This window comes from Aspergillus campestris (genome assembly GCF_002847485.1).
Source record: "Aspergillus campestris IBT 28561 chromosome Unknown P168scaffold_2, whole genome shotgun sequence".
Lineage (NCBI taxonomy): Eukaryota > Fungi > Ascomycota > Eurotiomycetes > Eurotiales > Aspergillaceae > Aspergillus > Aspergillus campestris.
Genome location: NW_020194337.1, coordinates 524,509 through 551,040, shown reverse-complemented (window position 1 = coordinate 551,040; position 26,532 = coordinate 524,509). Strand labels below are relative to the sequence as shown.

General features: G+C 52.6%; 8 protein-coding genes across 8 annotated transcripts; 4 read left to right on the top strand and 4 right to left on the bottom strand.

The window, feature by feature from the left end:
• Window positions 1-554: 554 nt before the first annotated feature.
• Window positions 555-2,669, top strand: chs3 (putative chitin synthase activator (Chs3); the record flags this gene model as incomplete). The annotated part of the gene is made up of 3 exons (XM_024840850.1): window positions 555-2,163; window positions 2,220-2,291; window positions 2,363-2,669. 3 exons carry the CDS (start codon window positions 555-557, stop codon window positions 2,590-2,592), a joined length of 1,911 nt encoding a protein of 636 aa, XP_024695677.1. The 3' UTR covers window positions 2,593-2,669.
• Window positions 2,670-4,495: 1,826 nt separating this feature from the next.
• Window positions 4,496-6,776, bottom strand: btgE (putative cell wall glucanase (Scw11)). The gene is made up of 3 exons (XM_024834107.1): window positions 6,407-6,776; window positions 4,633-6,346; window positions 4,496-4,571 (listed from the first exon to the last, which is right to left on the bottom strand). The coding sequence occupies exons 1-2, from the start codon at window positions 6,591-6,593 to the stop codon at window positions 4,794-4,796; spliced, it is 1,740 nt and encodes a 579-aa protein (XP_024695676.1). The 5' UTR covers window positions 6,594-6,776; the 3' UTR covers window positions 4,496-4,571; window positions 4,633-4,793.
• A 503-nt stretch (window positions 6,777-7,279) lies between these two features.
• P168DRAFT_287581 (uncharacterized protein) lies at window positions 7,280-7,969 on the top strand. Its single transcript, XM_024836604.1, has one exon. It carries the CDS (start codon window positions 7,437-7,439, stop codon window positions 7,776-7,778), a length of 342 nt encoding a protein of 113 aa, XP_024695675.1. The 5' UTR covers window positions 7,280-7,436; the 3' UTR covers window positions 7,779-7,969.
• A 1,898-nt stretch (window positions 7,970-9,867) lies between these two features.
• Window positions 9,868-10,604, top strand: P168DRAFT_324533 (uncharacterized protein). The gene is made up of 3 exons (XM_024840849.1): window positions 9,868-10,071; window positions 10,144-10,268; window positions 10,367-10,604. The coding sequence occupies exons 1-3, from the start codon at window positions 9,991-9,993 to the stop codon at window positions 10,401-10,403; spliced, it is 243 nt and encodes an 80-aa protein (XP_024695674.1). The 5' UTR covers window positions 9,868-9,990; the 3' UTR covers window positions 10,404-10,604.
• Window positions 10,605-10,956: 352 nt separating this feature from the next.
• coaT (acetyl-CoA hydrolase ACH1) lies at window positions 10,957-13,063 on the bottom strand (the record flags this gene model as incomplete). The annotated part of the gene is made up of 4 exons (XM_024838617.1): window positions 12,724-13,063; window positions 12,426-12,666; window positions 11,183-12,372; window positions 10,957-11,005 (listed from the first exon to the last, which is right to left on the bottom strand). Exons 1-4 carry the CDS (start codon window positions 12,864-12,866, stop codon window positions 10,957-10,959), a joined length of 1,623 nt encoding a protein of 540 aa, XP_024695673.1. The 5' UTR covers window positions 12,867-13,063.
• A 965-nt stretch (window positions 13,064-14,028) lies between these two features.
• Window positions 14,029-20,016, bottom strand: P168DRAFT_308995 (transcriptional regulator SIN3). The gene is made up of 7 exons (XM_024839255.1): window positions 19,569-20,016; window positions 19,423-19,487; window positions 18,687-19,339; window positions 18,519-18,619; window positions 17,744-18,464; window positions 15,102-17,687; window positions 14,029-15,053 (listed from the first exon to the last, which is right to left on the bottom strand). Exons 1-7 carry the CDS (start codon window positions 19,664-19,666, stop codon window positions 14,391-14,393), a joined length of 4,887 nt encoding a protein of 1,628 aa, XP_024695672.1. The 5' UTR covers window positions 19,667-20,016; the 3' UTR covers window positions 14,029-14,390.
• A 779-nt stretch (window positions 20,017-20,795) lies between these two features.
• P168DRAFT_87431 (protein phosphatase 2A regulatory subunit CDC55) lies at window positions 20,796-23,040 on the bottom strand. Its single transcript, XM_024842194.1, has 6 exons — window positions 22,908-23,040; window positions 22,738-22,778; window positions 22,551-22,648; window positions 21,833-22,481; window positions 21,165-21,730; window positions 20,796-21,108 (listed from the first exon to the last, which is right to left on the bottom strand). The coding sequence occupies exons 1-6, from the start codon at window positions 22,949-22,951 to the stop codon at window positions 21,085-21,087; spliced, it is 1,422 nt and encodes a 473-aa protein (XP_024695671.1). The 5' UTR covers window positions 22,952-23,040; the 3' UTR covers window positions 20,796-21,084.
• Window positions 23,041-24,401: 1,361 nt separating this feature from the next.
• On the top strand, window positions 24,402-26,283 carry P168DRAFT_302076 (uncharacterized protein; the record flags this gene model as incomplete). The annotated part of the gene is made up of 6 exons (XM_024838616.1): window positions 24,402-25,125; window positions 25,188-25,706; window positions 25,761-25,790; window positions 25,921-25,967; window positions 26,125-26,162; window positions 26,260-26,283. Exons 1-6 carry the CDS (start codon window positions 24,629-24,631, stop codon window positions 26,281-26,283), a joined length of 1,155 nt encoding a protein of 384 aa, XP_024695670.1. The 5' UTR covers window positions 24,402-24,628.
• Between the last annotated feature and the right edge of the window lie 249 nt (window positions 26,284-26,532).

The window sequence follows — 26,532 nt, the reverse complement described above, 5'->3', positions numbered from 1 at the left end:
AAACTGATCTAACCCAACCTGATACGAGGCTCTCTCCCCCCTCCTCACTGGTCCGTCTGTCGCTCTCTTTGCCGCTCTCTTTTCTTTTCTTCTTTTCTTCCTTCTCTTCTCCATCTATCTGGCTTTCTATTTCTCTCTCTTTCATCCACTTCTCTCCTCTCTCTTCATCTCTCAACACCCAGGAAGAAGAAGAACGACTCAACAGATACCAGAGAAGAAGAAAGATAAGGCAAAATAACCATCACTCCAGACATCAACATCCCATTACAATCTTTCCCCGGTGGAACCCCGGATTCCAGTCGATACCACTTCCAATCCAATCTCGATTCCAATTTCAACTTCAATTACACTCTCAAAAGTCAATTCCATCTTCTGCTTCATTTCGACTGTTTCATATCCATCTCCCTTAATCCTGTCCATCCGCCGTTACACCAGGCGATCCATCGGCTCCCCCGCTTCCTCCATGTCCGCTTGACCCGTCCCCACCCCGCCATTACATCCTGGTCGGTCGCGGACTCTCGCCCGTAGACTGTCGCCGTGAGGGGTGTTGCAACATGGCCATTTCCATGGCCGCCAAATACTCCCATCCGCTACCCTCCCCGCCCCCCGTCTACAGCCGCTCCTCCCCCCCTCCGCCCATCACCCAGCGACGGCCCAGCATGATCGCCCGCAAGCCATTGCCCGCCCACGCCTCACTGCCCCAATCGCTAGCCACCTCCTCGGCCCCGCCCGCGGTCCAGCCGCCCCACGACCAGTACGATGTCCCGCCCATTCCCACCGCCGCCTTGGCCCGCCTGTCCGTGGTCGATCCGTCACCCTCGGTGCCGACTCATGGGTCCTTTCCCCCGCGTCGGGACTCCTACGCCGCACCGCGTCGCCCGGAGCCGGGTCACACCCGGGCCGGCAGTGGCTCCTGGTCCGCGGGAGAGCGCCAGGTCCCGGAAGAGACCGACAGTCTAACCAAGACCAGTGGTTCATCGTCGGAGGACCACGACGCGCAGAGTGGACACCAGAGCTCCTCCCGCGGCAGTCTCGACAGCATCCCCCAGGGCCCGGAGAACTTCGAGCCGCTGCATTACCACCACCGCCCCTACCGCAGCTCCCTGGGCGCCCCGCGGTCGACATCAACCACCGCCTTGGTCGAGCACGGCCTCCACGCCGGCAGCCGACGGCCCCGCCGGCCGCGCTCTGCCTACTCATTCGTGTCGGACGGTCAGGGCTCGCCGCACGCCTCCCCGTACCTGCACGCGCGCAATGCGTCGCGGAACTCGACGGCGTCCCCCGACGTTCGGCCCCTGTCCTTCGTCGACCTCCTCCACACCTCCTACCCGCAGCCCGGGCCCACGGTGCCGTCGGGCAACCACGCCCACCTCCGGGCCTCGGTCGGCAACCATGCCTCCCTGCTCACCCACCAGCAGACCTTTGAGATGTACCGCGCCAACGTCAAGAAGACCGACGACCCAGCCGTGCAGTACGACTTTGCCGTCTTCATGGTCAACGCCACACTCGAGACCCCCGCGGGCCAGTCCCCGGGCGATGGGGCCGCGGCGATCACTCGCCTGAACCTCCTCAAGGAAGCACGGTCCATCCTGCAGCGGCTGGCGGACCGCAGCTACCCGTTCGCGCAGTACTACCTGGCCGACGGGTACGCGTCGGGCCTCTTCCACAAAGGCAAGGAGGACTACGACCGCGCATTCCCCCTCTTCGTCGCGGCCAGCAAGCACGGCCACGTCGAAGCGTGCTACCGCACAGCGCTCTGCTACGAGTTCGGCTGGGGCACGCGAGTCGACGCGGCGCGCGCGCAGCAGTTCTACCGCCAGGCGGCGTCGAAGAACCACCCAGGCGCACTGCTGCGCATGGCCAAGGCGTGCCTCGCAGGCGACATGGGACTGGGCAAGCGGTACCGGGAGGGAATCAAGTGGATGAAGCGGGCGGCGGAGTCGTCCGACGAACAGTACCCAGCGGCACCGTACGAGCTGGGCGTGCTCCACGAGCAAGGGTACGGCGACGACGTGTTCGCAGACCCAGCCTACGCCGCACAGCTATTCACCAAGTCGGCGGACCTGGGCCACGCCGAGGCCAGTTACCGACTCGGCGACGCATACGAGCACGGGACGCTGGACTGCCCACGCGACCCGGCGCTGAGCATCCACTTCTACACGGGTGCCGCGCAGGGGGGCACGCGCTGGCGATGATGGCGCTGTGCGCGTGGTACTTAGTGGGGGCGGAGCCTGTACTAGAGAAGGACGAGAACGAAGCGTATGAGTGGGCGAAGCGGGCGGCCAATTTAGGTATGTCATTCCTCATTTACCCCTTCTTTGTCCACGATCCTTCTGGAGTAAAGAGAACTAATAAATAAAAGGCCTCGCCAAAGCAGAATACGCCATCGGCTACTTCACCGAAATGGGCATCGGATGTCGGCGCGACCCCCTCGAAGCTAACGTGTGGTACGTGAAAGCGGCGGACCAGGGGGACGAGCGGGCGACGCATCGCATCGCGGCGATCCGAGCGGCGGCGGAGGGAATCAGCCCGGGGGAGGCCGCGGTGTATGGCAAGGGGAAGGGGAAGGGGAAGCGATTTGGTATTTTCTAATTCTTCCACTATGAGGTAGCTAATAATCGTAATGTTGTATTTCCTGTTGTATTGGCGTTGTATATAGTGCATCTGTTATACCATGGCTTTACTGAGTTTACTCTGCAGTAGTAGTGATAGTTAGAATCTAGTCCAGTAGCTCGACATGGATAGATAGGAGAAGATAGTCCTACCCGTACCCGTACCCCATACCTCAGGTACAGTACCTAGTTCGAGCCTAAGAGCCCAGAAGGAGCAGCAGCAGTAAAAAATGAAAGATAGCCAGTTTGCTACCTACCTACCTACCTTAGCATCCCTACCAGGGAGAGCTTCCTACCCAGGCACAACCAATAAGCAAACCCGGCTCCAAAAGCAAGCACAAGAATAGAAACGCCCAGCGCCGATCCGATCTCCACTGCAGCTGTGTCATTGGCTCTCGCTTGGGGGAGGTTTCTGGGATTGTTGTATGATCTTCATTATATATTATATTAAATCGATCATGTTATATTACATTAAAGCGATCGATAGGGGTATGGATATACTTTGTACGGAGTAGGGGTTGATATATTATATTGTATTGTATTGTGTTGAAGGGGTGGATGGTTGTTTGTTTTGTAGGGATATCATATAATATTGTAATCGATGGATAGAAGATGGATGATAAAAGATCAAAGATAGAAGACGATGATTAAAAGTGGAGTAACCCCCTCCAAATCTATCCAGCATGTCCTCCATCCCGTAAGCCAAAAGAAAAAACCAACCAAAATAAATCATAAATAGTAAAACCAAAATAAATAAAAATAAAGGGGAAAAGCGACGATCGCAACCCACTTCGTTCCAACCAGACCAAGTCAGTCCATGCTGGCTCGGGCATAAACCAGTCCATCCCTTTCTCTTTTCTTTTCTGTCCGATTCTTTCCTCCTTCGCTCTTTATCTCTCGTTTCTCCTCTTTGCTGGGACTTATCTGTCTATCTTCTATTGATTATCCATCCCTTGAGTGACACTCCACCACGTTCATTCTTTCTTCTTTACTTTACTAAGGTATGTCTATTCCATCATTCTCCTTTCTGTCATTCTATCATTCTATCATATATATGGAATGTCATTCTATACTTACACTTATCTAACCGAAACCACTAATCAATTTAATAAACCCCAAGCTAATCAATCACCCATCTCCATCTATCTAGATCTTCTCTCCTTAACCACAACACAACACAACAACACTCACCACCATCCATTCCTTACCACCACCACACAACCACCAATACCCAATCACTTCAAACAACACCACCAATAGATCAAAATGCAATTCCTCCTCCCCCTCACCACCCTCCTCCTCACCCTCTCGACCGGCGCCACCGCCCGTCCCTCCGTCGTCGAGAACCTCGTCGCCAAGGATGTGAATAAGAGCTGCTTTGGTGTATGTTTACTTTCCCTTCCTTCTTTTTCCTCTTCCCTTCTATATACATGTATATCTATAAATGATGAAAGAGTAAGGGTGAAGCTAACAAGAATGAAATGTATAGCGCGCCGTCACCTGCGAGATCATCGCGGGCATCGATCCCTGCTGTGCGCCGTTGGAGTGCAAGAACTCGGTATGCCCCCCCTCTCCCTCTTCCCATCTCTCTATTGTCTATCTTTATAGATGTAGATAGATACATTATATATGTATGTTGATACTAACGATAAACAGACCTGCGTTTAAACTGTTCGAATAAGTGAGCCGTGAGATGGCGGCGGACTGGTCAGGAACGGTAGGGTGGACAGTATAGGGTGGACAAGATAGGAGATAGGAAATATTAATTGACTTGGATTGTTGTCGCTACTTGGACTTGGTTATAATATACCTTATATACCTTTTGGCTAGTTGAGTATGATACTGGTGTGATTGTCTTTGTGGATATGTTGGTTTATGTAGGAGTTCCGAGTAGATGGGTCGTGACTATGGTTACAGGTAGAGGAATGAGTAAAGTACAGGTTGTTATTAATCACTTGGCTATATGTACAGAGTACTGATTAGATAACTACCGCTGTACAGGTAAAGAGTCACTACATACATACTCGTAGCCCGTAGAATTAACGCGTATAAACAATAAAACGATGCTCCCAAACAAGTTATCTACCAGAATAAATATAAATCACGATATGATCAAAAGAACGGCTTCCGCCGACGAAAGGAAACTTCCGACTTCTGAAACTGTAGCTCCATCAGAGCAGTCTATTTGAACTGCTCGATGCAGCCCCAGTAGCGCTCGACGTCAAACTCGCCGGCGTCCTTCCACAGGTCGTTGGAGTAGGAGAAGAACACCGACTTCTTGCCGACGGCCTTGACCAGGGCGGAGATGGCGGCGGCCTGCTGCTCGGAACCGGGCACGGCCGCACCGTTGGAGTTACCCTGGCTGGGCCATCCGGTCTCCAGGTTGTACACGTCCTTGCCACCGCACAGATCCTCCAGGATCTTCACCTGGCCGGCGGCGAACTCACCGGCCTGCTCGGGGGTGACCTCGGCGTTGAAGAAGGGGTGGATGTTGGCGCCGACGACGTCGACGGCACCGCACATGGCCTCGCTGTTCTCCTGCCACACGTTGAGGGGCTCGGTGGTGGTGACGTCGCCGCTGTAGCCGGCCTTCTCGAAGGAAGCCTTGGAGGACTGGATGAAGCTGGCCAGCTCGGTGGCGCTGCAGAAGCCGTTCTGGATGGCCTCGTTACCGACGACGATCAGGGTGACGAGGTCCCACTGGGCCCACGAGGTGATGTCGGTGACCTGCTCCTTGGCGCCCTCGATGCCGGAGCCCTCGATGAAGACACCGATGATGAGCTTCATGCCGTTCTCCTTGGCGGCGGCGCCGATGTTCTCCAGGGAGGAGCAGTCGGTGGAGTAGACACGCAGGTGGGTGAAGCCCTTCTCGGCGATGTGGGAGACGTCCTTGCTGACCTCATCCTTGCCCTTGCAGCCACCGTCGTTGGAGTAGGGCGAGTAGGTCATACCCATGGGGCCGCTGGCGGGCTCGGTGGGCTCCGGGGTGGGGGACTTGGTGCTGGAGGGGACCTTGGTGGTGCTGGCCGGGGCGGTGGTGGAGACCGCCGGGGCGGTGGTGGACGGGGCCGGCGCGGTGGTGGGCAGGTTGTCCTCCCAGGGGCAGACGTAGGTGAAGTCAGTGCGGGTGGCGGTCACGGTCTGCTCGGTCTGGGTGTAGGTGCCCGGGGTGATGGTGGCCGGGGTGGGGTAGACCATCACGGTGCTGGAGGGCACGTAGGTGGTGGTCGGGGCGATGGTGTAGGTGCCACCGCTGGGGCAGACGTAGGTGGTGGTCTCGATGACGCTGGTGACCGTGGTGCCGGAGGGCTTGACGGTGGCATAGGGGCAGGTGACCGTGGTGGCGGTCTCCACGACGGTGGTGACACCACCGAAGGTGTGGGTGCCGCTGGGCAGCTCGGTCGAGGTGGCGCCGCAGACGGTGTGGGTGTCAGTGACGGTCACGGTCTGGGCGGGGATGGTGTAGACACCGGTCGACGAGAAGCTGGTGACCCCGGGGGTGGGCAGGCTCGGGGCGGAGGTGGGCTCCGCGACGGGGGTCGACGTGGGGGGCGGCGCGGGGGCCTCGGAGGACGAGGGGGCCTTGGTGGGAGCCTTGGTGGAGAGCGAGGCCGTGACGGTCAAGGTGCTATAGCTGGTCGAGTGGAGGGTGGTGACGGCCTCCGAGGTGACGGTAGTCGGCTCCGGCTCGGGGGAGGGGGAGGGGGTCGGGGTCGGGGTCGAGATGGGGATCACTGTTGGTCAGCGGTCAGCTTGTTTCTACCGTCTGTCTTTGGAATGTAAGATATACATACAAGTCGGGGGACCCTCGACGGTGACGACCTCGGTGGTGCAACCACAGGTGGCTTCAGCACCCTCGGCTCCATGCAGGGCACGACGGGCATGGAAAGAGTCGTGACCATGACGCTTCATGTGCGACAAGTCGGCCAGTGCAGTACCGGCGACGGCGGCCGCGGTGGCCAGGAAAACAGCACCCTTCATGATGAGAGAGGCGGAAGATTAGAAGTAAAAGCAAAGAATGCCCGCTGAACGAGTGAAGCGGTGGTCAGTGAGAAGAATTAAAGAATGAAATTCACGGTGAGAAAAAGGGCGCGGGGGCCTCTTTTTTGATCTTGACTCTGGGGGGAGGCAAAAGGGAGTGTGAGAGAGAGAGAGAAAGAAAAGGAAAAAAGAGCGGGTGAGAGAGAAGAAGAAGAGAAGAAGAAGAAAATCAGGGGAAAGAAAGAGAGAAAGTCTGGCCAACAATGAGTGGAAAAGGAGGTGCCTCCATGCCTCAGTCCTCCACCGCTAGATCAGGGGTTGATCAGGCACGCAGGCCGGATGATTGGTGGAGTGCCTGATTTAGTACACTTTAGTGCATCTTAGTGCACCATTAGGGGCGGATAGGGTTTGGGGTGCCTGAGGATGGCACATTCCATTGGTCTGTCATGCTGTCCCTCATTTCCGATGTCTCCACTGCTCATTATTTGTTTACTCCATTGACTACACCTACTCGGGGCTAGAGAGGAGATAGTCCATTACTAGTCACCACAATAACCTGTTGATCTCCATCTCTTGAGTTGCCCATGATTATCCTGTCCAACTTATCATCAGGGTCTGGACTTTAGCACCGAGACTCATTACTTAGTATGAGTACCTAGGTAGGTAGAGTATTCTATACTACTTCAGGACTGTCTTCCATCGATTTCTCTATATAGTCAGGTGATAACGGGAAGTCAGCCTGGACTCCAGACTAACCTCATCCTGACTAGTTCTCTCTCGCTTCGAATCCTCTTTTCTTCGTATTCCAACGCTCAATCATCTCGCACCACATATCCTGCCAGGATGGCCAGCATGATTCATCACCTCCCTCCCAGGACACCTCACACCTCACCCTTCTACAACTCACAACTCACAACTCATCAGGTCTCCATCCTGCTTATCACTACTCCTCATCTTAACTGTCCAGATCCTCCACCCCATACCTCAATTTCCATCAACAAGTATCCCTCACCATCGCTAATCCCAGAACGGCCATCACCCCGGCGATCCAAGGGTCTCGACCCCGGTGATTCCTCCCGCCAAGATCTTGCCTCCCCTGTTCCAAGGCTTGGTACCAGTCCACCACCGTTCTTTGTTGTCCTAATCTCTTCGTGGAGGCTCAGCACGACGGTGACAACAGGCTAAAGCCCTCCAGACCGAGGCCTGTCCTGTAAATCCCAACTTTGAACCCACGCAGTGCCACCCAAAGGATCAATCCGTCTAACCGTCAGACCGTCAGACGCAGGGGTTCAGCTGGCAACAATCGTCGGACGGGTCCGTCGGGCGGGGCGGGTTCTGAATCTAGTTTGGTTCTCCTGACCGAATCCTTCGCGTGGTTTCCTCCAAGCTGTCTATTCTAGTCACAGACGGCTGCTAGTCACGGCTGGCTGAGACATGGTTAAATAGTCTGTCTAGTGCCTATAGAGGGCCATCGCGACTAGCCCGTCAACTCCAGACTATCTGCCATGGTCGGAGTCTTGTTCCTGCCGTTGTCCGTCAGCTTTTGTCAGCTTTCTCGACGGTCACCTGGAGCGATCCGGCCACGAGTGTTCAACCGTTAGGTCTATTATGCTAGACGTTGACATTACTGCGCTGTGACAGCCTACTCTCATTGATGTCGTACTAATATCTTCCAGCGGAACGTCACTACATCGATACCTACAGAGTACAGCGAATACGTACAGATAAGTGGGTGTACACCCATCCTATCGTGTTCTTCCATGCGACCTATCAATCTGAGGGCAGTCTGCGCAGTACGTAGGGCTGTTCCTTTCTGCCTGTTTGCGTGCGAGCAGACATTATAGATCTGGCTGATCACCACACAAAGCTTATACATCGACTACTATGGAGGCCAGCATCTATCTCCACATCTGGCTTGTGTTTTCGATAGACTACTAGAAGTAGAATATTCAACCCCTCAACAATACAGACCCTTATCTGAAGACACCCACGTGGTAGATACGGATGTATACTCCAACATCTGATATCCCATTTCACCTAGTAAAAAAGGTGCAAAACCAACACAAACCCACATCCAACATGATACAAACCACCTGCAGACGCACCTCGAAACGCCCACGCCCACGCCCACTTCTCCACTCCGCACGCCGTATCCATCCCATCTACCGTATGCAGTATGTATGTATGCACCCCTACGTACTTCAACCCAGTTTCACCACCGAAACATCCCTTGCATGGTTCGCGGCAGATCATGCACGATATAAAGTTATCGGGTTTAATATATGTTTATTTCTTGATTTAATTACTGTTTTGATTAATTCACGTGGCAGTTGTTCGCAGCTCGAACTCAATAACCCTATCTTTAGTTTTGAACGGTGTCTCCTAGCCGAGTTTCAGAATGAGTACTCGACCGTGGTCGATGTCGCTGTTATCTAACCATTTTTGTTTTTTTAGGTTGGAAGGTTGGAAGAATGGATCTTTGGTTTGGTTTAGTTATTTCTTACTCGTACTCAAGATGTAAGGTAAGTAGGTAGTATCCAGCAGAACTGAAGATGGACAGCACACGTGATGTGTGTGTATAACCATGATCGCACGGTAATATCACGTGATAGATCCATTGTATGCATCCCTCCAAACAACCACCGTCTTCACCATCACCTTCAGCGAATACCAACTATCCAGGTAATTATATACCCACCTACGTATGTATCACACTATCAAACAAGTATGATGCAAGGGCACACGGATACTGGAATTGGGAGGAACAGCCGAAGAAAAAGCAGTTCAAGGAAGAAATCAGGCCACCAGTCCGCAATCTGAATCACGAGGTTCACACCACGCCACTCTTTCATCATCTCTTTGACCATTACCACCACCACTTCGTCCTACTGGTACATACGAAAGAGTATAGTGTGTACATTATAGGTATAGTAAGGCTGCTAAATGTAATGCGATAAACATTATTGGTTATTTGCATGGATATTGTCTGATCGTCTGTGCTCTGTCCCTGTTGTATGGAATGGGGGTAGTTGGGTACGGACAGATCCGGTTCCTATCCTAGATTGGAATGGACAGAGATAGATGGACGATATGGGGCGGGTGAGTGAGGTGAGTCGGATTGGGGAGTGCCGTTCATGGCATGATTCTATCATATGCTGTATGACGGTTTGTATACACGATGTGTAGTAGAAGGGATGGATGGTATATAAGTTGTGTGTAGACAGCGTACTCTCTTCTGAATATCATCAACAACAACATCAACTCAATATCATCCTTGATATCAAGATCATTACCTCTCTGGAAGAAAACTTCCATCAAACAACACACCCAACACTATCAACAATCAACCATCAACATCCCCAACTACAATCCAGTCAAGAAAAGATCACTGAAAAAAATGACAAAATCCACCCAAACCCGCCTCCAAAACGACTTTGGCGCTGACCTTTGGGTTCGCCAGTCGACTGTTCAAGGACGGGTATGTCTCTCTCCCTCCCTTCCTCCCTTTTTCTCTCTATACATACACATATGCTAACATATATCTGAATAGCACGCAACATCCGGCCGAGGCCTCTTCGCCGGCCTGCAAGACGTCAAACAATACAACGTGGAGAACGGATTCGCCGCTCGGGGGGAGGGCCACGGGACGGGGTTGGTAGGGTTTTTGTGGAGTCGGTTAGTCTATCTCTTCTTTCTTACTATTTACTTTACTTTACTTTGTCTTTCGTTTTCTTGTTTGAGGACGATGATGCTAACTATCATTGTTGTTGTAGTATAATGGGTGGTTCGTATCGGCCGCCGACGAATTAGACCGTACCTTTTTGTTTTCTTCTTTGGATGTTTTAGAGGCAGGAGATGGGTTGTTTTCTTCTTAGCCTGTTACCTACCTGCTGCTGTTGGATGTTAAATGATTAGATGTTTTGGTTGTTTGTTGGTTGTTTTATGATTAGCTGGAGCTGGGATACCATGTTTTTTGTTATTATATTTAATTTATATTATATAAGTTTTGCCTATACTCCTTGTACTGCGCATGATATTTACTACTTACTACTTACTACTCACTATCTACTTCTTATACTTCTTTACTTCTTTACTTCTTTACTTCTTTACTTCTTTACTTCTTTACTTCTTTACTTCTTTACTTCTTTACTTCTTTACTTCTTTACTTCTTTACTTCTTTACTTCTTTACTTCTTTACTTCTTTACTTCTTTACTTCTTTACTTCTTTACTTCTTTACTTCTTTATTTTTTTTTTTTTTACTTCTTTACTTCTTTACTTCTTTACTTCTTTACTTCTTTACTTCTTTACTTCTTTACTTCTTATACTGCTAATTCTATCTTTAGCTGTGAATACCAGTAGTACCTAGTCCATGATATAAGATGGATACTCCATGACCATTACTCCGGTCCTACTACAATGCATCATACAGATACAACCAAAAAAATATAACAGTCTAACAATATCCATGCTGTACAATATAAACTACCTAACAACCCAACACGCCATACCCATCTGCTAAACGCAGTCGAATCTACATAATAACATGCACAAATAAAAAAACAAAGCTTCAGCTTAAAGCCTAGCTTACTCCCAGCTGTTAATCTTCATCGTGCCGTTCTCCTGCAAGTTCTGGTGCATCTTGAAAGCCTGGAACAGCAGGTGCGGCTCATGCGCCATGCCCTTCTTCAGACACTCGAACTCGGCGCGGTCGAGGTAGTCCGTGAGGATGGGCTGGTAGTCGGGGTGAGCGCACTTCTTGATGATGACGCGGGCGCGCTCGCGCGGGGACAGGCCGCGCACGTCGGCCAGACCCTGCTCGGTGACGACGACGTCGAGGTCGTGCTCGGTCTGGTCGATGTGGGTGCAGAAGGGGACGATGCAGGAGACGCCCGTGGGGTCGGTCTTGGAGGGCCGGGTGGAGGGCGTGTGCATGATGCTGTACTTGGAGTTGCGGAGGAAGTCGGCGGAGCCGCCGAGGCCGTTGAGCATGCGCGAGCCGAGCACGCAGGTGGAGTTGGCGTGCGCGTACATGTCGACTTCGACGGGCGTGTTCATGCCGATGCAGCCCAGCCGGCGGATGATCTCGGGGGAGTTGGAGATGGACTGGCTGCGGAGGAGGAGCTTGCCGGCGTAGCGCTCCCAGTTGTCGTAGAAGCGCTTGAAGCCGTCGGGGGAGAAGCGGATGGAGGTGGCGGTGGCGAAGTCGAGGTTGCCGCTGTCGAAGAGGTCGAGGAAGGAGTCTTGCAGGACTTCGGTCCAGACTTTGAGGTTGTGGAAATCGGCGCCGCCCTTGGAGAGGCCGCCGATGACGGCGTTGGCGATGTTGCCGATGCCGGACTGGATGGGGAGGAGGTTCTTGGGGAGACGGCCCTGGTCGACTTCGTGCTTGAGGAACTCGATGAGGTTGGTCGCGATGGCCTGCGAGCCCTCGTCTTCGGGGGCGTTGGGGGCCGTCTGGTCGGGGTAGTCGGATTCGACGATCGCGACGACCTTTTCGGAGTCGATGGGGATGTAGGGCGTGCCGATGCGGTCTTCGGGCGCCATGATCAGGTAGGGCTTGGTCATCGGGGGGGCCTCGTAGGTGGTGATGTCGTGGAGGCCTTCGAAGGACGGGCTGGCCGTGTTGACTTCGATGATGACCTTGTCGGCCATCTTGATCAGCTCGGGCGAGGCGCCGACGGAAGCGCCGGGAATGATGCCGCCGTCTTCCGTGATGGCGGAGGCTTCGATGACGGCCACGTCGAGCTTGTTGTTGGGCTTGTTCAGAGTGTACCAGCCCTTTTCACCGGTTAGTACCTTATCCCAAACATAGAAGGAAGTGGGGGGCGTACATAGGTCAAATCCTGAGGAAACATGCTCAGATGCTTATCGAAGAACTTGATCTGGCCATTGTTGATACCCTTGGAGATCTCCTTGCCGACCTGATGCGGGCTGCGACGCTCGATCATGTTCAGACGAGCCCAGCGGTTCTCGGTCTCCGCGCCGGACGAGGCACCCACGAAGAGGGTGTACTTCAGCTGGCCCTCCAGGTTGTTCTTCTCGACGTGGTCAGCCAGGGCGGTAGGGACTTTCCTATCGTATTATTAATACTACATATTCTATGACATCCACAATAAGAAGGAAACATACTTGGGATACCCAACACCCGTGAATCCGGACCAGCCGATATAAGTGCCATTGGGAAAGAGATGGACGAGGTCCTCGGCCTTGGCCAACTTGCTCAGGTAGGAGGGTCGGCGGACACGACTTCTCAAGAGAGCGGAGGCGGACATGATGAACGACACCGGGGGTAAGAGGGGAGAGTTTCTAGGAAGGAAGAAAAAAAAGAGTGGAGGAAGAAAAGAGAGAAGGGAGTCTGGGGATAGAAATAGTCTAGGAACCTTGGGACGAGAGGCGCGATTAGGGCTAACAACCCCACAATCTTCGGGGAAAGGGAGTACGTAGTACGGAAGTAATGGTAAGATGTATGATGGTGTAATTATCTTTTTATTTATTATTTAATTTATTATTCTTCTGTTGGTAGGGTTGATATCATTGATCCTAGTCTACACCTACTGTAGTATAGACTAGACATCCATAATCATATCAAGTCACACAATCAATTCCTCCCTCAAAACAAAACAATCCAAAATGAACCATCTGAAACAAACCAGACCATCCCCAATTTTTTCATCACGAGGAGAGAAAAAAAAAAAAAAAAAAAGGAAGAATCAACGGTGAAGAACCTTCCGTCCCCTCAATCTGGCACGAATTTCCATCATTACCCAAACGGGCCAGAAAAGTGGAACTGACGTCAGACTCTTCGGCCTTAACTCGGCCTTTTTCTCCCTTCTTATATTTTCTTTAGTCAACGTCACCCTGACCTCAACCACAACCCATCCGGGACAGCCGGTCGAATTGTACTTATTGGGTAGTATGATGGAGGTCGGTTGTAGATTCCGTTCTATTATTTCATCTTTATCATAATAATATCTCTCACTCTAAGATGGTATAATAAAGAATATGAACACCCCAGATAGAGGAAGATCCAAGATCGAGGATCAAACCGACTAACTAACTATTAACTAAACTAAAGCCGGGCGATTTCCGGGTCTGGCCACCGACTCCAGTCTCGGCTGGTCATCGGGTAATGCCTGTCGGGCAGATGGATATCCTCATTCCTCTCCTAGATTCTATCCCTTAACCCTTACCCCATTACCCCATTTCTCCATCCCACATTTCCACTTCCCCAACTGGTGTATCGGTATCCATTTTTCATACTGTGGATTCGGGCAAGGGTGAAGATTCTGGGATGGTGGTGTAATGTGGTCCACTTACTATACTAGTAGTGACTAATGATCATCGGGGTCTAGTTTCCAATCTACTGGTACTGGTACCTCTACCACTACAACTGAAGAAAAATATTAGATAGTCAAAGAAGAAGATAAAAAAGAAGATAGACTACCCTAGCTCCTAATACAAATACACATAAAATGGATTGGAATAAAATGACACTGCACAAGGTAAAGAAATAAAGAAATAAAGAAACCCAGACTCTCAATCAATCAAACCTTCCCGTTCCCTCTACACCAGTCCGTGGGATCAATTCAATCACCCACCAAAACACAGATAGAAAATGAAAATCAAATAATAAAAAAAAAAATAGAAAGAAGAAGGGAAATGAAAAGCCATGTGCACGGGTCAAGTCTTCGCTATCATAAACAAGGTACTCGGCGCATTCACCCCCACGTGTGGAGAAGATGGGGAGAGAGCTCGACACCCCAGAAATAGATATCCAGAGCTCTAGAGAGAGGTGTCTATTCTGGCTTGCTTTCCGATGCAGTGGCATCCGGCTCCACATCCGCCATCTCGGTATCGCCCTTCTCCTTGCCATCCTCGGGATGATCCTCGGGATGACCCTCCTCAGCCGACGGCTCAGTGGCCGGAGCCACAGCCGCAGCCTCAGCGGTCCCCTCAGGTTCACTCCCCTGGACCCAAGACCGGAAGCGTTGATTGAAATCGTCCACCTGGTCCTTGCTGAACCCCTGCGCCCAGTCAGGGTTATTGACAAACTTCTCCGTGAATCGGTCGCGTCGCCGTTCCTTGACGGCCGCCTCTTCCTTGGCGACCTCTTCGGCTGTTTCGTCGGACGGCGCCGTCGGCCGCCACCACCAGTCTTGGCTGCCGGGCTCGTACAGGATGTGGTAGCTGTTGGCGCAGATGCGGATGATGAGTCCGTCTTGGTGCACCAGGGGCCGATAGTACCGGTTGTATTCGTCTTCCTGGTCCATCTGTGCGGGAAGGTTGCGCTTCAGGAAGGGCATCCGCATGCGCGAGAATCGTACTCCCTCGGTGGGATCGCGCATCGTGTAGGCTGACACGTAGTATGACCAGCGCGCTTCCTGGCTGAGGTCTTCGTTCTCCAGGGTCGCGTCCTCGGGGGTCAGAAGCTGCACGGTGGTCTTCTTGTTTGAAGGATGCTGTGCCATATTAGCAGAAGTCAACTTATCGGACCAAATGGTACGTACGTAGGTGATGCGGTAGATGTCACCATCCTTGACCAGCCGCTCCACTTGCTTGCGGTACTGGATCTCCTGGTTGTGCGTCGTCTCCTCCCGGTCACGCTCCTTGAAGAACAGCGCCATGATGTCGGAACTGCGGTCCTTCGAGTCGCCGCTGAAGATCGACCCCGCGAACTTGGCAATCCCCGCAAACATCTTCTCCAGGTTGTACAGCTGGTAGCCGCTGCGCAAATAGTGCCGACGCAGCGTCTCCTCCAGATGGGACGTCTCCATGTCGCCTTTGATGACCTCCTCGCACATCCGCACGATCTGGCTGTAAAGGTTGGCCTTGGGATCGCTGTCGTAGAAGAAGTCCGTGGGCAACTTGTCAAGCAGGTTGAGGTCCCGCGCGGCCCGCTCCTGGAGTCCACGGCGCACGTTCTCGTGCGCATAATCTTCGTTCAGTTTGATCCTCAGCAGACGCGAGTACAGGATCTCAAATGTGCGGAAGAAGCAGTAGATGTTCAGGTTCCCGTACAAGTGATGCGCCGTCTTCTCGTAAGACTCGTTGAGCGTATACTCCCGTTGCAGGTTGAAATTGCCCTGCGCCGGGTGCTCCATCCATCGCAGCTCGGCGACATCAAAAGTCTCTGTGGGATCAGGAGCCGGCGTAGAAGGCACAAGACCACTATCCGGAGTGCCAGCGCGCGATGTGGGCCGACTGCTTCCCGATTTTTCAGCCCGGGCCTTCTCAGATCGACGCTCCAACACGTCGCGGAGCAGATCCATCTTCTTGTTGTTGGCCCGTCGGCTACGGGGCGTCGAGGGTCCCTCCGCAGCGGAGCTCTCCCCGTCACCTTCATCAGCCGGCGGAGTCCCGCTGGACAGTTCGTTCATGTAGGCATGGAAGGTATCACGGTCCATTCCAAAGAACATGGGAACAAAGTCCTTGATGAACATCATGACCTTCTGGGGATCGGCCCCGAAGCCAGCCGAATTGCGGTCAATGAAAGTCAGCAGCAAGTGGGTGGTGTCGATGATCACGGCCGGGTCGTCGAACGTAAACTCGAAGTGGTGTCGGGGCACCTGGAAGCCGCTCTTGCGCAGGGTCTTTCTCTCCTCAAACTTGTTCTGGATCTCGTTCTGGATGTGCTTCGCCACGAACAGCTTCTTATCCATACTCTTGCTGGCAATGGCCTGGTGGTCCAGACTGCGCCAGTAGGCCTTCTGCGTCTGCTCACGCCAGATCTTGTCCCACTCGCGCTGGCTAGCCTTCCACTCCTCGCACTTCTGCTTCAAGCGGAAGAGGACGATGGGCAGGACGTGGCAGGGTCTCTCGAACATCTCGTGGATGATCTTTTCGCCCTTCTGACGATCGTAGATTTTCTTGATGACGCGCTGATAGATGGCCTCACTCTGTCCGCCGAGACCCGGAGGCAGTCTGAAAGCAGCCCGCTCCGCGTCCGACATGACCAGGAATTGCTGGACGATGGGCTCAATGAGCTGGATCGTGCGGGTGCAGGCTTCAATGTGATGATCGTAATCATGCCTATCCTCTTCGATACGGTGCAACGCATCCTCGTACTGGTTCTTCCGGTGCGCCACGAAACCCGAATCTTCCGACGCCCACGTGGGGTGAGACGCCCATTCATCATTCAGAACAGCGTAACACAAGGCATCACGGCCACTGCATGGCTTCTGGCGTTCACGCTTCGGCAGAAGTCGGTAGCTCGGTCCCAAAGAACGGCAATGCGACAGATTGACGACCCCAAGGTCATGCTTCGGCTTGGGCTCAATGATCTTGTCTTCGGGCTCATCCACATGCATGAACCGTTTGAACCAAGCCATGAGCTCCGGGTTGGAGCCGATGTAGCCCGCCGCTCTCTTGACAAGAACATGACGATCGATGAGATCGGTCGAGTAGAGATTGCACAGTTTGAGGAACTCGCTGAAGGTCTGCTTGTTCCCAATGTACTTCTTGACCCGATCGAAGAACGCGAATTCTTCCTGCGTGGGCGTCAACGAGAAGACAGGAGGGATCGGCTCTGGCAGAGCGGGAATCAGGGTGGGAGACACGGCAGGGGCCTCTGTCGGCGTGGTCTTGGTGTGGTGGACCTTGGCTCTCTTGTTGACACCGCCAGCCTGGAAGCCGGGCGCACGACCAGCTTGGGCATCGCCCATTCGGACAGCGTCATTATTCGCAGAGGGTCCGGATATCGAAGATGCCAGAGCAGAGGGAGCCCCCGGCCCTCCCCGACGCTTCTTTCCATCTTTGGCAGAGTCTTTGACGTTGAACTGACCCAGCGGAGGCATCTTGACATCGCGATTGGGAGTCTGCGATTGAAGGTTGTTGCCGGTGCTAGGATAACTAGGCTCTCCACGGACATTGCTCGTCGGGGCCGCCTCTTCCGCCTGACGGGCCGCTGCCTGCTGTTTGGCATGGGCAGCAGACTCAGGCAGGAACTGCTTGAAATCTTCCAGCAGGTCGGGTGCAGTGTTGAACAGCTGGGTCACTTGCGCGTAGACATCCTGGATCGGCTTTGACTCGCGCTGATACGTCTGCAGTATCTCCAAAAACTGCTTGTAGATCTCGGGGGCTTGCGCAAAGCGATTCTTCAGAGAGAGCATTAGCAAGCTTGAACGCATCGAGTAACTGAGGGGTGACAAACCTTGATCTTGTTCACATAGCTGATGGCATGGTTGAATTCAACAGGTCCACGCTTGTTTAGGTCAGCTTGGGAGCCCTGCAGCATGTTCGAACCCACACCGGCCAGACTGTTCATCGGCTGGTTTAGGTTGTGGGCCTGTCCTGGGGCAGACACTGCGAGCAAGCCAGGTCGCCCAAGCCCGGCGGACGCAGCCGAGACGGCGCCCTGGAGCTGCGACACCCCACGATGATCCTGTTGCTGGGCCATGGCCGCTGCACCCGCCGCAGCCTGCTGTTCTTGCTGGGTAGGGTAGCTGTAGTGGTGGGGCTCCTGATGCTGGCCTTGGTTCTCTTGCCCAAACATGCCTGGGCCCATCATGCGAGACCCGGGTGAGTATGACCCTGGCAGGTTGCCCTGTGGCGGCTGGGGCTGCGGCGGGGGTTGGGGCTGGGGCTGATGTTGCTGCCAACCCGGTCGGGATTGTTCGAAGAACTCAGGACGGCCATGCGGACCCATCCCACCATGTGCCATCTCGCCCGTGGCATCCAACGACTGCCGTGGACGGGGCATACTCAAAGTATTTGTGCCGGACGGGGTGGTCACTCGGATGGCGTCAGGGTTATCTTCCGTACCGCACTCGATTCGGTATCCAGGGGGGAGGAAAGTGTTGAAACCCTGGATCAAAGCCGGGTGTCCGTTGAACAGCGTGGAAACGCGTTGGATGACGCCAGGGGTATCGATGCTACTGCAAGTTAGAAAAATACCCTGCATTAATCTCGCCACGCTAGATACTCACGCTTGGCTTTTGAAGTCTTTCATTATGTCCAGAAACCGGTTATACACATCCGGCTGATCGACAAAGCGGACCTTCACTTGGTCTAGGTAACTAAGCGCGTCCTGCATAACTGTCAGTCTAAATCCAATTTCAAGCAACGATGAACCGACATCGAGGGGAGGAACTCACATTCAAAATTGGCTGCTGACCCTGGGCAAGAGCCGCAACGTTCCCCGGGATCTGAGGTCCAGAAGCGTTGAAACCCATCAGGGCCTGTCCAGCGGGACCAGCAGGGTGTTGCATGTACGACCGCGGGGTGCCTTCGCCATGCGGAATCTGAGGCCCATAGATCCCACCAGGACCGCCGGATGGCTGTATCGGGCCCTGGGGACCATTCTGCGGGTTCGATCCGATATTTGACAAGAGGCCGTTCGGACCGTGAATGGAGTTGGGCACCTTGGACGCCACCGGCTGGTGCAGCGGGATGGACCCCGTGTGGCTCTGAACCGGGTGGTGCTGATCGCGCTGACGCTCCAGCTGCTGTCGCTCCATCTGCTCACGCTCACGGTGTTCACGTTCTCTGTGGGCCATCTCCTCCTGGCGCTGTCTCTCGATTAGCTCCCGCTCTCTCGAATCCCGCTCACGCTCGCGGTTGATGGACTGAGGAGACGGGTGCTGCATCGCCTGACCGATGCCTGGCAGAGAATGACCAGCGTTGTGGGAGGGGGCAGAGGGGTGTTGAGCATAAGCGGGCGGTTGATGGGGGCCGGCGTGGCCCTGGCTCAACTCCGCCAGCCCAGGAAGGGAGTGTCCGGGAGGTTGGCTTGCAGGGTGATAAGGACCTAAACAGGAGTATACACGTCAGTCGACGAACCATGACAACCATTTGCCGACAGGGTACTATGAAAAGGCTGGGAATTCTAACCTCCAGGAGGGGGAAGGACGGGCCCCGCCGGCTGCGAAGACGGGCCTTGCTGAGGTGGGTTTTGACTGCAGAGGAGAGAAGCCAGTTAGTTTCGCGTCCGATCGAGAGATAAACTCCTCCAAAAGGTGTAATCAGAAAAACCTTACCCAAAGGGGCCCAAGGGACGAGGTTGGTGGTTCATCTGGTCCATCCCGGGGTGCGATGGGGGTCCACCAGGGTGCCAGTTATCGTTTCCTGAATTCATCCTCTGTGCATGAACAACAGCACGTTCACGACAGGAAGATCAGGAAGAAGAGAGTTGTTTAAAGACGGAATCAAAGGAAGGAATGAATCGCTGCAAGATGCAGTACACTTCAAAGCCAACCTCTCAATCAAATAATGGTTTTTCGCACGGTCGAGTTTCTCCTCCAGCACATTTCACAGCGACATCACCGGGCTCGGGACGGTGACAACCGCAAACGAAAAATAGTAGAGAGAGTAGTCTTCACGGGAAAAGAAAACAACAGGATCAACAGGAGATACAGAAACAGGAGTCAAAGGAGAGGAAGTGAATCACCATGCAACAGCAGCAACAGTGGCAGCAGCACCGAGAGTTGCTTCGTTGGAGATGATGGTTTGCGCGCGACCGATCACGGATAGTGCTGGAGACAGAAGGCGGAGAGAGCCTTTGACCGCGCTAATCCCCATTAGTTCCATATTGCCGCCCACCGGGAGGCGTGTTTTTCCGTGCCATATTGTCGGAGAAAAAACCCTGCAATGATGAGGCGGTCAGGAAGGCGGAATCTCACCTCTGGTTCCCTTCTGCCGCCGAGCGGATGGCCCGACGTCATTGACACGACCGAGTAGGGAAGACCTAGCAGTGAGTCTTACAGAGCTGTTACAAGACTTTCCCCATAGTAATCATCCGGCTCAATTCATTGAGCTTGTAGTGATCTCTCTGTTCACTCTATCTACTAGAAGTGTCCTGGTTTGCCCTGAAATGAGTGACTTGGTTCATACACCCAAAAGGCAGCACAAGCCTACACTAAACAAACTTAGAGATCAAACTCGCGTGGTTTCATTATCTACTCAATACGTGTTTTAACGCCAATGACACACGGAAACCACATCGGTCCGGAGCCCTACACACACCTGGCCTAGTAGCATCAACACGACATCCACAATATAAAGAAAGTAAGAACCCAGAGTCCCCCGGGGAGACAGTGCCACGGAGGTATGGATAGGACAGGGCACATGACAGGGCACCTTCAAGGGTTCAGCAGCCTCATCATCTATGTGTAGTGACCCTCCTTGAAAGCACTACCAGGGGAAGCAATTTGGCATTCTCTTCACCTGGGCACCACCCCGGGACGGCAGTGGGCCGTAGGCGGAAGTCCACCCCGCAAACACCACGAGGAGAAAACTCGGACAAGGCCAGGCGGTCACACAGGTGGAAAAGAGAGAGAATCGGATAAAATGGCAAAAGAGAATAGTTTAGAGGGTAAAGGAGAATGGCTTAGGGGGTTAAAAAAAAACGGATAACATGAACTGGCAACTTGAATTCTGGATTTGGAAATGCTGCTGCTAGTAACCTCTTTTTTTTTATTCTTCGTTATATCTGGCCCATGCTGGCCACCGATCGACACGCTTGTCCGCTGATGATGATCCATCCCTGTCACGTACTTACAAGGCGGAGAAGACGAATAACTAGAAAGAGTATGGTTAGCACAGCCATCCACACACCAAATGGAGGAATGGCTCACGTTGTTGGTCGCAGCAATGGCAATACTATCCTCGTAGGGATGCCAGCTCATGTGCAGGATCTTCTTATTGAAATCGATCTGCTCCGCGTCCGTCTCCTTCTTCATGCGACTGCCAGGTCCGGTCGGGCTGCCGGACCGGGAGTTGCTCTTCTTTCCGTTGGCCCCCTTGTTCATGGGCGTGGGCACGCCGACCTTCTTCGCCTTGAAAGCCGACTTGTCCGCCTGCAGTACAATCTCTGTCTCCTTGGCGGGGTCTGTGGGGTAGATCATAAAATTGTTGTTGTAGCTTCCGGTCATGACATTCTCAGCATCGCCGGAGAAGACCACTTCGAACTTGTCGAAGATGCTATCATTCTCGTACGTATCGCACAGACGGGGCCGCAGATGTTCGTGGATCGGAATCGTCTTCACCGGCTGTCTCTCCATGTTGACGTCCCAAATCTTCACTGTCAGGTAGTCCCTGGACACGATGTAGCGACCGTCGTTCGAGAACCGTACGTCCGAGATGGACGAGATGATCTCCGAGAAGAATGAGCGGGAGGAGGCATCTTCTTCCTGTTCGAATTCTGTATGGAGAAAGACGTTAGCTCGGCTACATGAAAAGTTGCCCTCGAAACAAGCAAGCCACTTCTATATCAGAAGAGGTATACGGAGAAAGAATGCCCTACGTTTCTGGTGCTCGTCACACAAAGCGCGCTGGCGCATATCCGCCAGCTTGATCGTTCCCTTCGAGCTCGCGTACATGAACCAATTGCAGCTGGTGGGATGGAATTCGGCGGCCGTGATGACTTCCGTCAGCTCCTCCATGTTTGCGGGCTTGATATCGACGATGTTGAAGCTCTGGTCCTGGATGTTCAGGTTCCAAAGGTTGACCCGGAGATCGTCGCTGCTTAAAAAGGTCTCTCCGTCGCTGTTGACCGAGATGCTGTTGATGTGGTATGCGTGTGCATTGGCGTACGTCCGACGCGGCACGGCGGCCACAACGGTATCATGGTGCGTCATTCGAGGCAGCTTCAACGCCGAGGGATCCTTGAACGATAAACGGGGGGGACGAGGCGCCCCGCCGCCACCACTCACGCTGGCCGGGGTGAGTTCATTCGAGAGATTGTTCTCAGCGACGACCTTGAGCGACTTGTCGAACACCTTCCACAGCTTTATCGTCTTGTCGTTGGTCGAAAGGAGGAAATGCGAGGAATTTTGCCTTCTACACCATTTTATCTTGTTGATCTTCTCTTCGATCTCTAGGGATTTAAGGTAATCGAATTCCGGTTCGTGCGACTGGAATTCGGTGTGAAACTTATACTCGCAGGTTTTTTTCTACCGGCCGTTAGAAAGGTGGGCCCGACGAGAGATGCAGCAGGGGGGAAAGAGGGGAGGGCGCTCTACCGTTTCGTTTCTCTCGAATAACACTACTCTGCCGCCCTTGTCTCCTGTAGCCAGATAGTTTCCGGTGTGGTCGAATTCGACGGTTGAAATGATATCAGCTGTGGAAGGTGGGTGGGTTAGCTATGGACGAAACCCCGCCTCGCACACCCGACACAGCAGTATCCAGAGGGGAATGATCAAAACGTACCTTCCGTGATATCCTCCACATCGCCCTTATCACCGAAGCATCTGCCACCATCGTTAGTATCTCCAAACCACATCAGACCGACCGCTCAGCTCGCATATCGACTCATACGAGATCCCGTAAGGGACGATCGGACCTTCACCGCCACAAGGGATGCTGAGGGGTCGACTCACTGCGTGAACTTCCAGGTAGGTGAACCTGGATCCCTGTCTACCATTTTCTAACAAAAACCACCCTTTCCTGGGGTAGCCGACCGACAACCAAAAAGATAAAAAGATAATAAAACAGTAAAAAAGCACGGTCTATGGGTGTTGACGGCGAGACGGACGAGGTGGGGTCGACAGACGCCGAGCGGTCGAGGAAACGAGGGACGGAGGGCGCTGTAGGCGGGAGGTATGAATTCTCGATCGATAGCGGCGTTCAATGGGCGAGCGGTGAAGCTGACGGCAAAACCACCAGCAGCGTCGGATATAGGTAGTCGGGAGGGAATTCGAGTGGAGATACGGGATCACGGAGATCCGACGAACGGTATGGTGGAGGGGAAGGTTGTGTCGGTGGACAAGGCTCGAACAGAGATTGGCTTCGTCACTGGTCGGGCTGAGACGAACGATTGACAGCTTGAACTAATCGAATCGGACGAGGTTGATGTTGTAGGAGGGAGGAGAGCTATATTGAAAATTTTCCCTCTATTTTTTTTTTGTGTCCGGATTTCCCCCCCTCAGGGTGGTTGATTGTGGATGGTCGGAGAAAAAAAGGACAAAAAAGGAAAAACGAAAAAAAGGACGGTGCAAGGATGACCGCAACAGACGGCAAGTCTGTTTAATCGAGAAGGGGAGGATAGGAAGAGAGGGGAAGAGGGAAGAGTTGATGGAGAAGTTGGATGAAGAAGTGGGATGGGGGAGGTGGAGTGGAGGAGAGCGAGAGAGGGGAGGAAGGAGGAGGAGAGGAGGGGAAGGAGTAGCGATGATGGCGAGAGGTAAATTGTGGATAGCGAGATGAGAGACAAGTTTGGTGGGGAAGTATTGGCTGTCAGACAACACAGTCTTTATAATACGATATATTCTCTGTACTTATTATCTCTACAGATACTAGGTAGGTACCTCCAGAGTTATTCTATTTGATTATTCTCGTTTATCCTGATGAGTCTATGCCTTACGGCCGCCTGTCTGTCGGCCTGTCTGCCTGTCTGCCTGACAGTCCTCACCCAACACTACTAAACTACTAAACTAATACTAAACTGACTAACTACCTCTTCTCCCGCTGACATCAACCACTGACCCCTCCTACTCTTCACTCTCTCTCTCTCTCTCTGTGTTGAGATCGTCGTCTTGGTCTGGTTTCCTGTTTCATTTTCCTGTAATTCTTTCATCCTTTCTTTTCATGTTCTTTGTCTTCTGTGGTATTTCCTTCTTTATCTGTACAGATATTTCCCTCCTTTGTATAATCCCTCTACACACCCTAAACAAGTATTCAACAATAACTGCCTAGGAAGATGATCCTGCATACCTATGACGTACGTGATGCTGGGTATAGACTACATCACTCACCAGCTTCTACTATTGTAAACCGGCGTGCAGAAACAACGTCCAATATAAAACTCTCTATTGAAAGTGACTACCATAACAATCTCCCTCGTATAGTCTGTAGTGCCTGAAATATCCGGCTGTCTGATTCACATGTGCTTCCTATCCATCCCGAGAATGAAGACTCCACTGGGCCGAACTTCCCTCTACCATCCAAATTCAAACTGCGACATAATACTTCTTTGTTATCCATCGCATACACTCCTTGACTTTTTGACCTAGATTGAATATCCTCGCCTTACTCCCATACCAATCCCACCAATTGACCGTCCTCCTAGCCCCACATCAAACAACATCTTCATCCCACCACCATGTCCGACAAACCCACCAGCAACACCAACATCAACAACGACAAGAAACCAGAAGATCCCAAAAGCAACACCAACAACCCTCCAAACTCCTCCAACCCTCCCTCCAACAACAACAACAACAATGAATCCCCCTCCCTAGCAAACCGCATCCAAACCTCCGCCTCAGGCCTCGCCCGAAACGCCCTCTACGGCTCCGGCCCGTCCGCCGACACGGCACACCTCCTAGCAAACGGAGGCAGCAAACCCGGCGCCTCCTCTTCCTCCTCCCGACCATCCGCCTTCGCAGCCGCCCAACAATACCAAGAAACCACGGGACCATCCTCCGCATCGACAGCCTCATCCCGCGACCCGGTCCCCGCGCAATCATTCCGCTCTCCATCATCGTCCGCGCAGCAACAGCAACAAGGCGGATTCGCGCTCCCTGCGCTGTCGGAGGATGAATTCCAGCGATCTTACGGGGATATCTTCTCCAACCAAGATGAAACAATAACAACCTCGTCATCATCATCCAAGGGGAAAGAAAAAGCCTCTCAACTACACCACTACCACCCCCACCAAGAATCATCAACCCTCCACACCCAACCAACCCAATACCACCACAACGACCACGACGGCACCGACGCCCTCACCCTCCTCGCCTCTCCCACATTCGACCCGAATTCCCCGCCACCGAAACCGAGCCCTTCGAACCCATCGAAACCGACCTCTCCGCAACCCTCACAGACGCCGAACGCACCACCCTCGACTCCTTCCGCCGCCAACACCAACCCTCAACACAAATCACATCCCACAGCCTAATCCCAGACATCGGCTCCTTCCTCGACACAATCCCCGCCTCCGCGCAATCAGACGCGACGCAGCTGCGCGATACCGTCCTGAGCGGTCTCCCTGGGGCTGCGGACTGGGTTGCCCTGGAAGAACAGTACCAGGATGAGGTGTGGGGGTATTTGAAGCCGACGTTGGAGGCTGCTGCGAGGGAGATGGAGGAGAGGGGCGATACTGAGAAGGATGGGGGGGATAATGCGGGGGATGGCCCTGCTGTGAGGAGGTTGAAGATGGTGTTGATGCATATGAGGGGGTAGTTCTACTGTATATCAGGTATATATTCATTTAATTATTTATTTGTATATAGCTGGGGTAAGGGAACTTTCTTGTATACTATGTATGTAAAGCACTGGCATGGATAGCCTCAAATTATTCATATACATACGTGCTTGATTTTCTAGACAGCTGAATGGCTTTCTCTTTCCGTTTTAGTGCTCACCCCTCGCCGCTTTTTGCTCACTGAGTAGATCTGAGCAGCCTGAGACAATCATTAAGCAAGGGGTGAGTGTACGAAGTAAGCCGGCCTTGCTCAAACACACCCCTACTAGTGGTAGACCTCAAGATAGGGCAGATCTAGATCTAACTTTTAGATCTTGATCCTAATCTGCTAGATTTCTAGATTAAACAACTTAATCTAGATCTATCGTATATCTTACTATAATGAGATATAGGACTACCCGAGCGGCCACTATACCACTCGGCCAAAAGGGTATCACAGACCAATTCAGCAGAATTGGTCATGAATAGTGGCTTATATATCACAAATAGACTTTATTACTGTATTTATATATAAATTATTATTGTAGGATTCTTACTTCTTTATCATATAAAGATAAGCAGAAACATATAGAGTAATTTAGGGCGAATAAAATAATTTTATATATTAAAACTTCTAATCCTTTTCCATGGAATGATCAGGGACTATTCTAACATTTAGAATCTCTAATATTCATCTTACTTATTAATCTAGTAGATCAATCTACTCTGAACAGGATATATTAAGAATTTATAAAACTATTCTATAAATCTAATTCGTTAACCCTGATCAGCCCTGAAGATAGATCAGGGTGAATCTTTGA

Excerpts from the sequence above, each read along its gene's own strand:
- btgE (XM_024834107.1), bottom strand. The coding sequence starts at position 6,593 with ATGAAGGGTGCTGTTTTCCTGGCCACCGCGGCCGCCGTCGCCGGTACT. Across the intron at positions 6,347-6,406 it reads CGTCGAGGGTCCCCCGACTT|TGATCCCCATCTCGACCCCG; the intron begins GTATGTATATCT and ends GCTGACCAACAG.
- P168DRAFT_308995 (XM_024839255.1), bottom strand. The coding sequence starts at position 19,666 with ATGAATTCAGGAAACGATAACTGGCACCCTGGTGGACCCCCATCGCAC. Across the intron at positions 19,488-19,568 it reads CGTCCCTTGGGCCCCTTTGG|TCAAAACCCACCTCAGCAAG; the intron begins GTAAGGTTTTTC and ends TCTCCTCTGCAG. Across the intron at positions 18,620-18,686 it reads GTCAGCAGCCAATTTTGAAT|GACGCGCTTAGTTACCTAGA; the intron begins GTGAGTTCCTCC and ends ACAGTTATGCAG.
- P168DRAFT_324533 (XM_024840849.1), top strand. The coding sequence starts at position 9,991 with ATGACAAAATCCACCCAAACCCGCCTCCAAAACGACTTTGGCGCTGAC. Across the intron at positions 10,072-10,143 it reads AGTCGACTGTTCAAGGACGG|CACGCAACATCCGGCCGAGG; the intron begins GTATGTCTCTCT and ends ATATCTGAATAG. Across the intron at positions 10,269-10,366 it reads GTAGGGTTTTTGTGGAGTCG|TATAATGGGTGGTTCGTATC; the intron begins GTTAGTCTATCT and ends TTGTTGTTGTAG.
- P168DRAFT_287581 (XM_024836604.1), top strand. The coding sequence starts at position 7,437 with ATGGCCAGCATGATTCATCACCTCCCTCCCAGGACACCTCACACCTCA.
- P168DRAFT_87431 (XM_024842194.1), bottom strand. The coding sequence starts at position 22,951 with ATGGTAGACAGGGATCCAGGTTCACCTACCTGGAAGTTCACGCA. Across the intron at positions 22,482-22,550 it reads TATTCGAGAGAAACGAAACG|AAAAAAACCTGCGAGTATAA; the intron begins GTAGAGCGCCCT and ends AACGGCCGGTAG. Across the intron at positions 21,731-21,832 it reads GTGTGACGAGCACCAGAAAC|AATTCGAACAGGAAGAAGAT; the intron begins GTAGGGCATTCT and ends TTCTCCATACAG.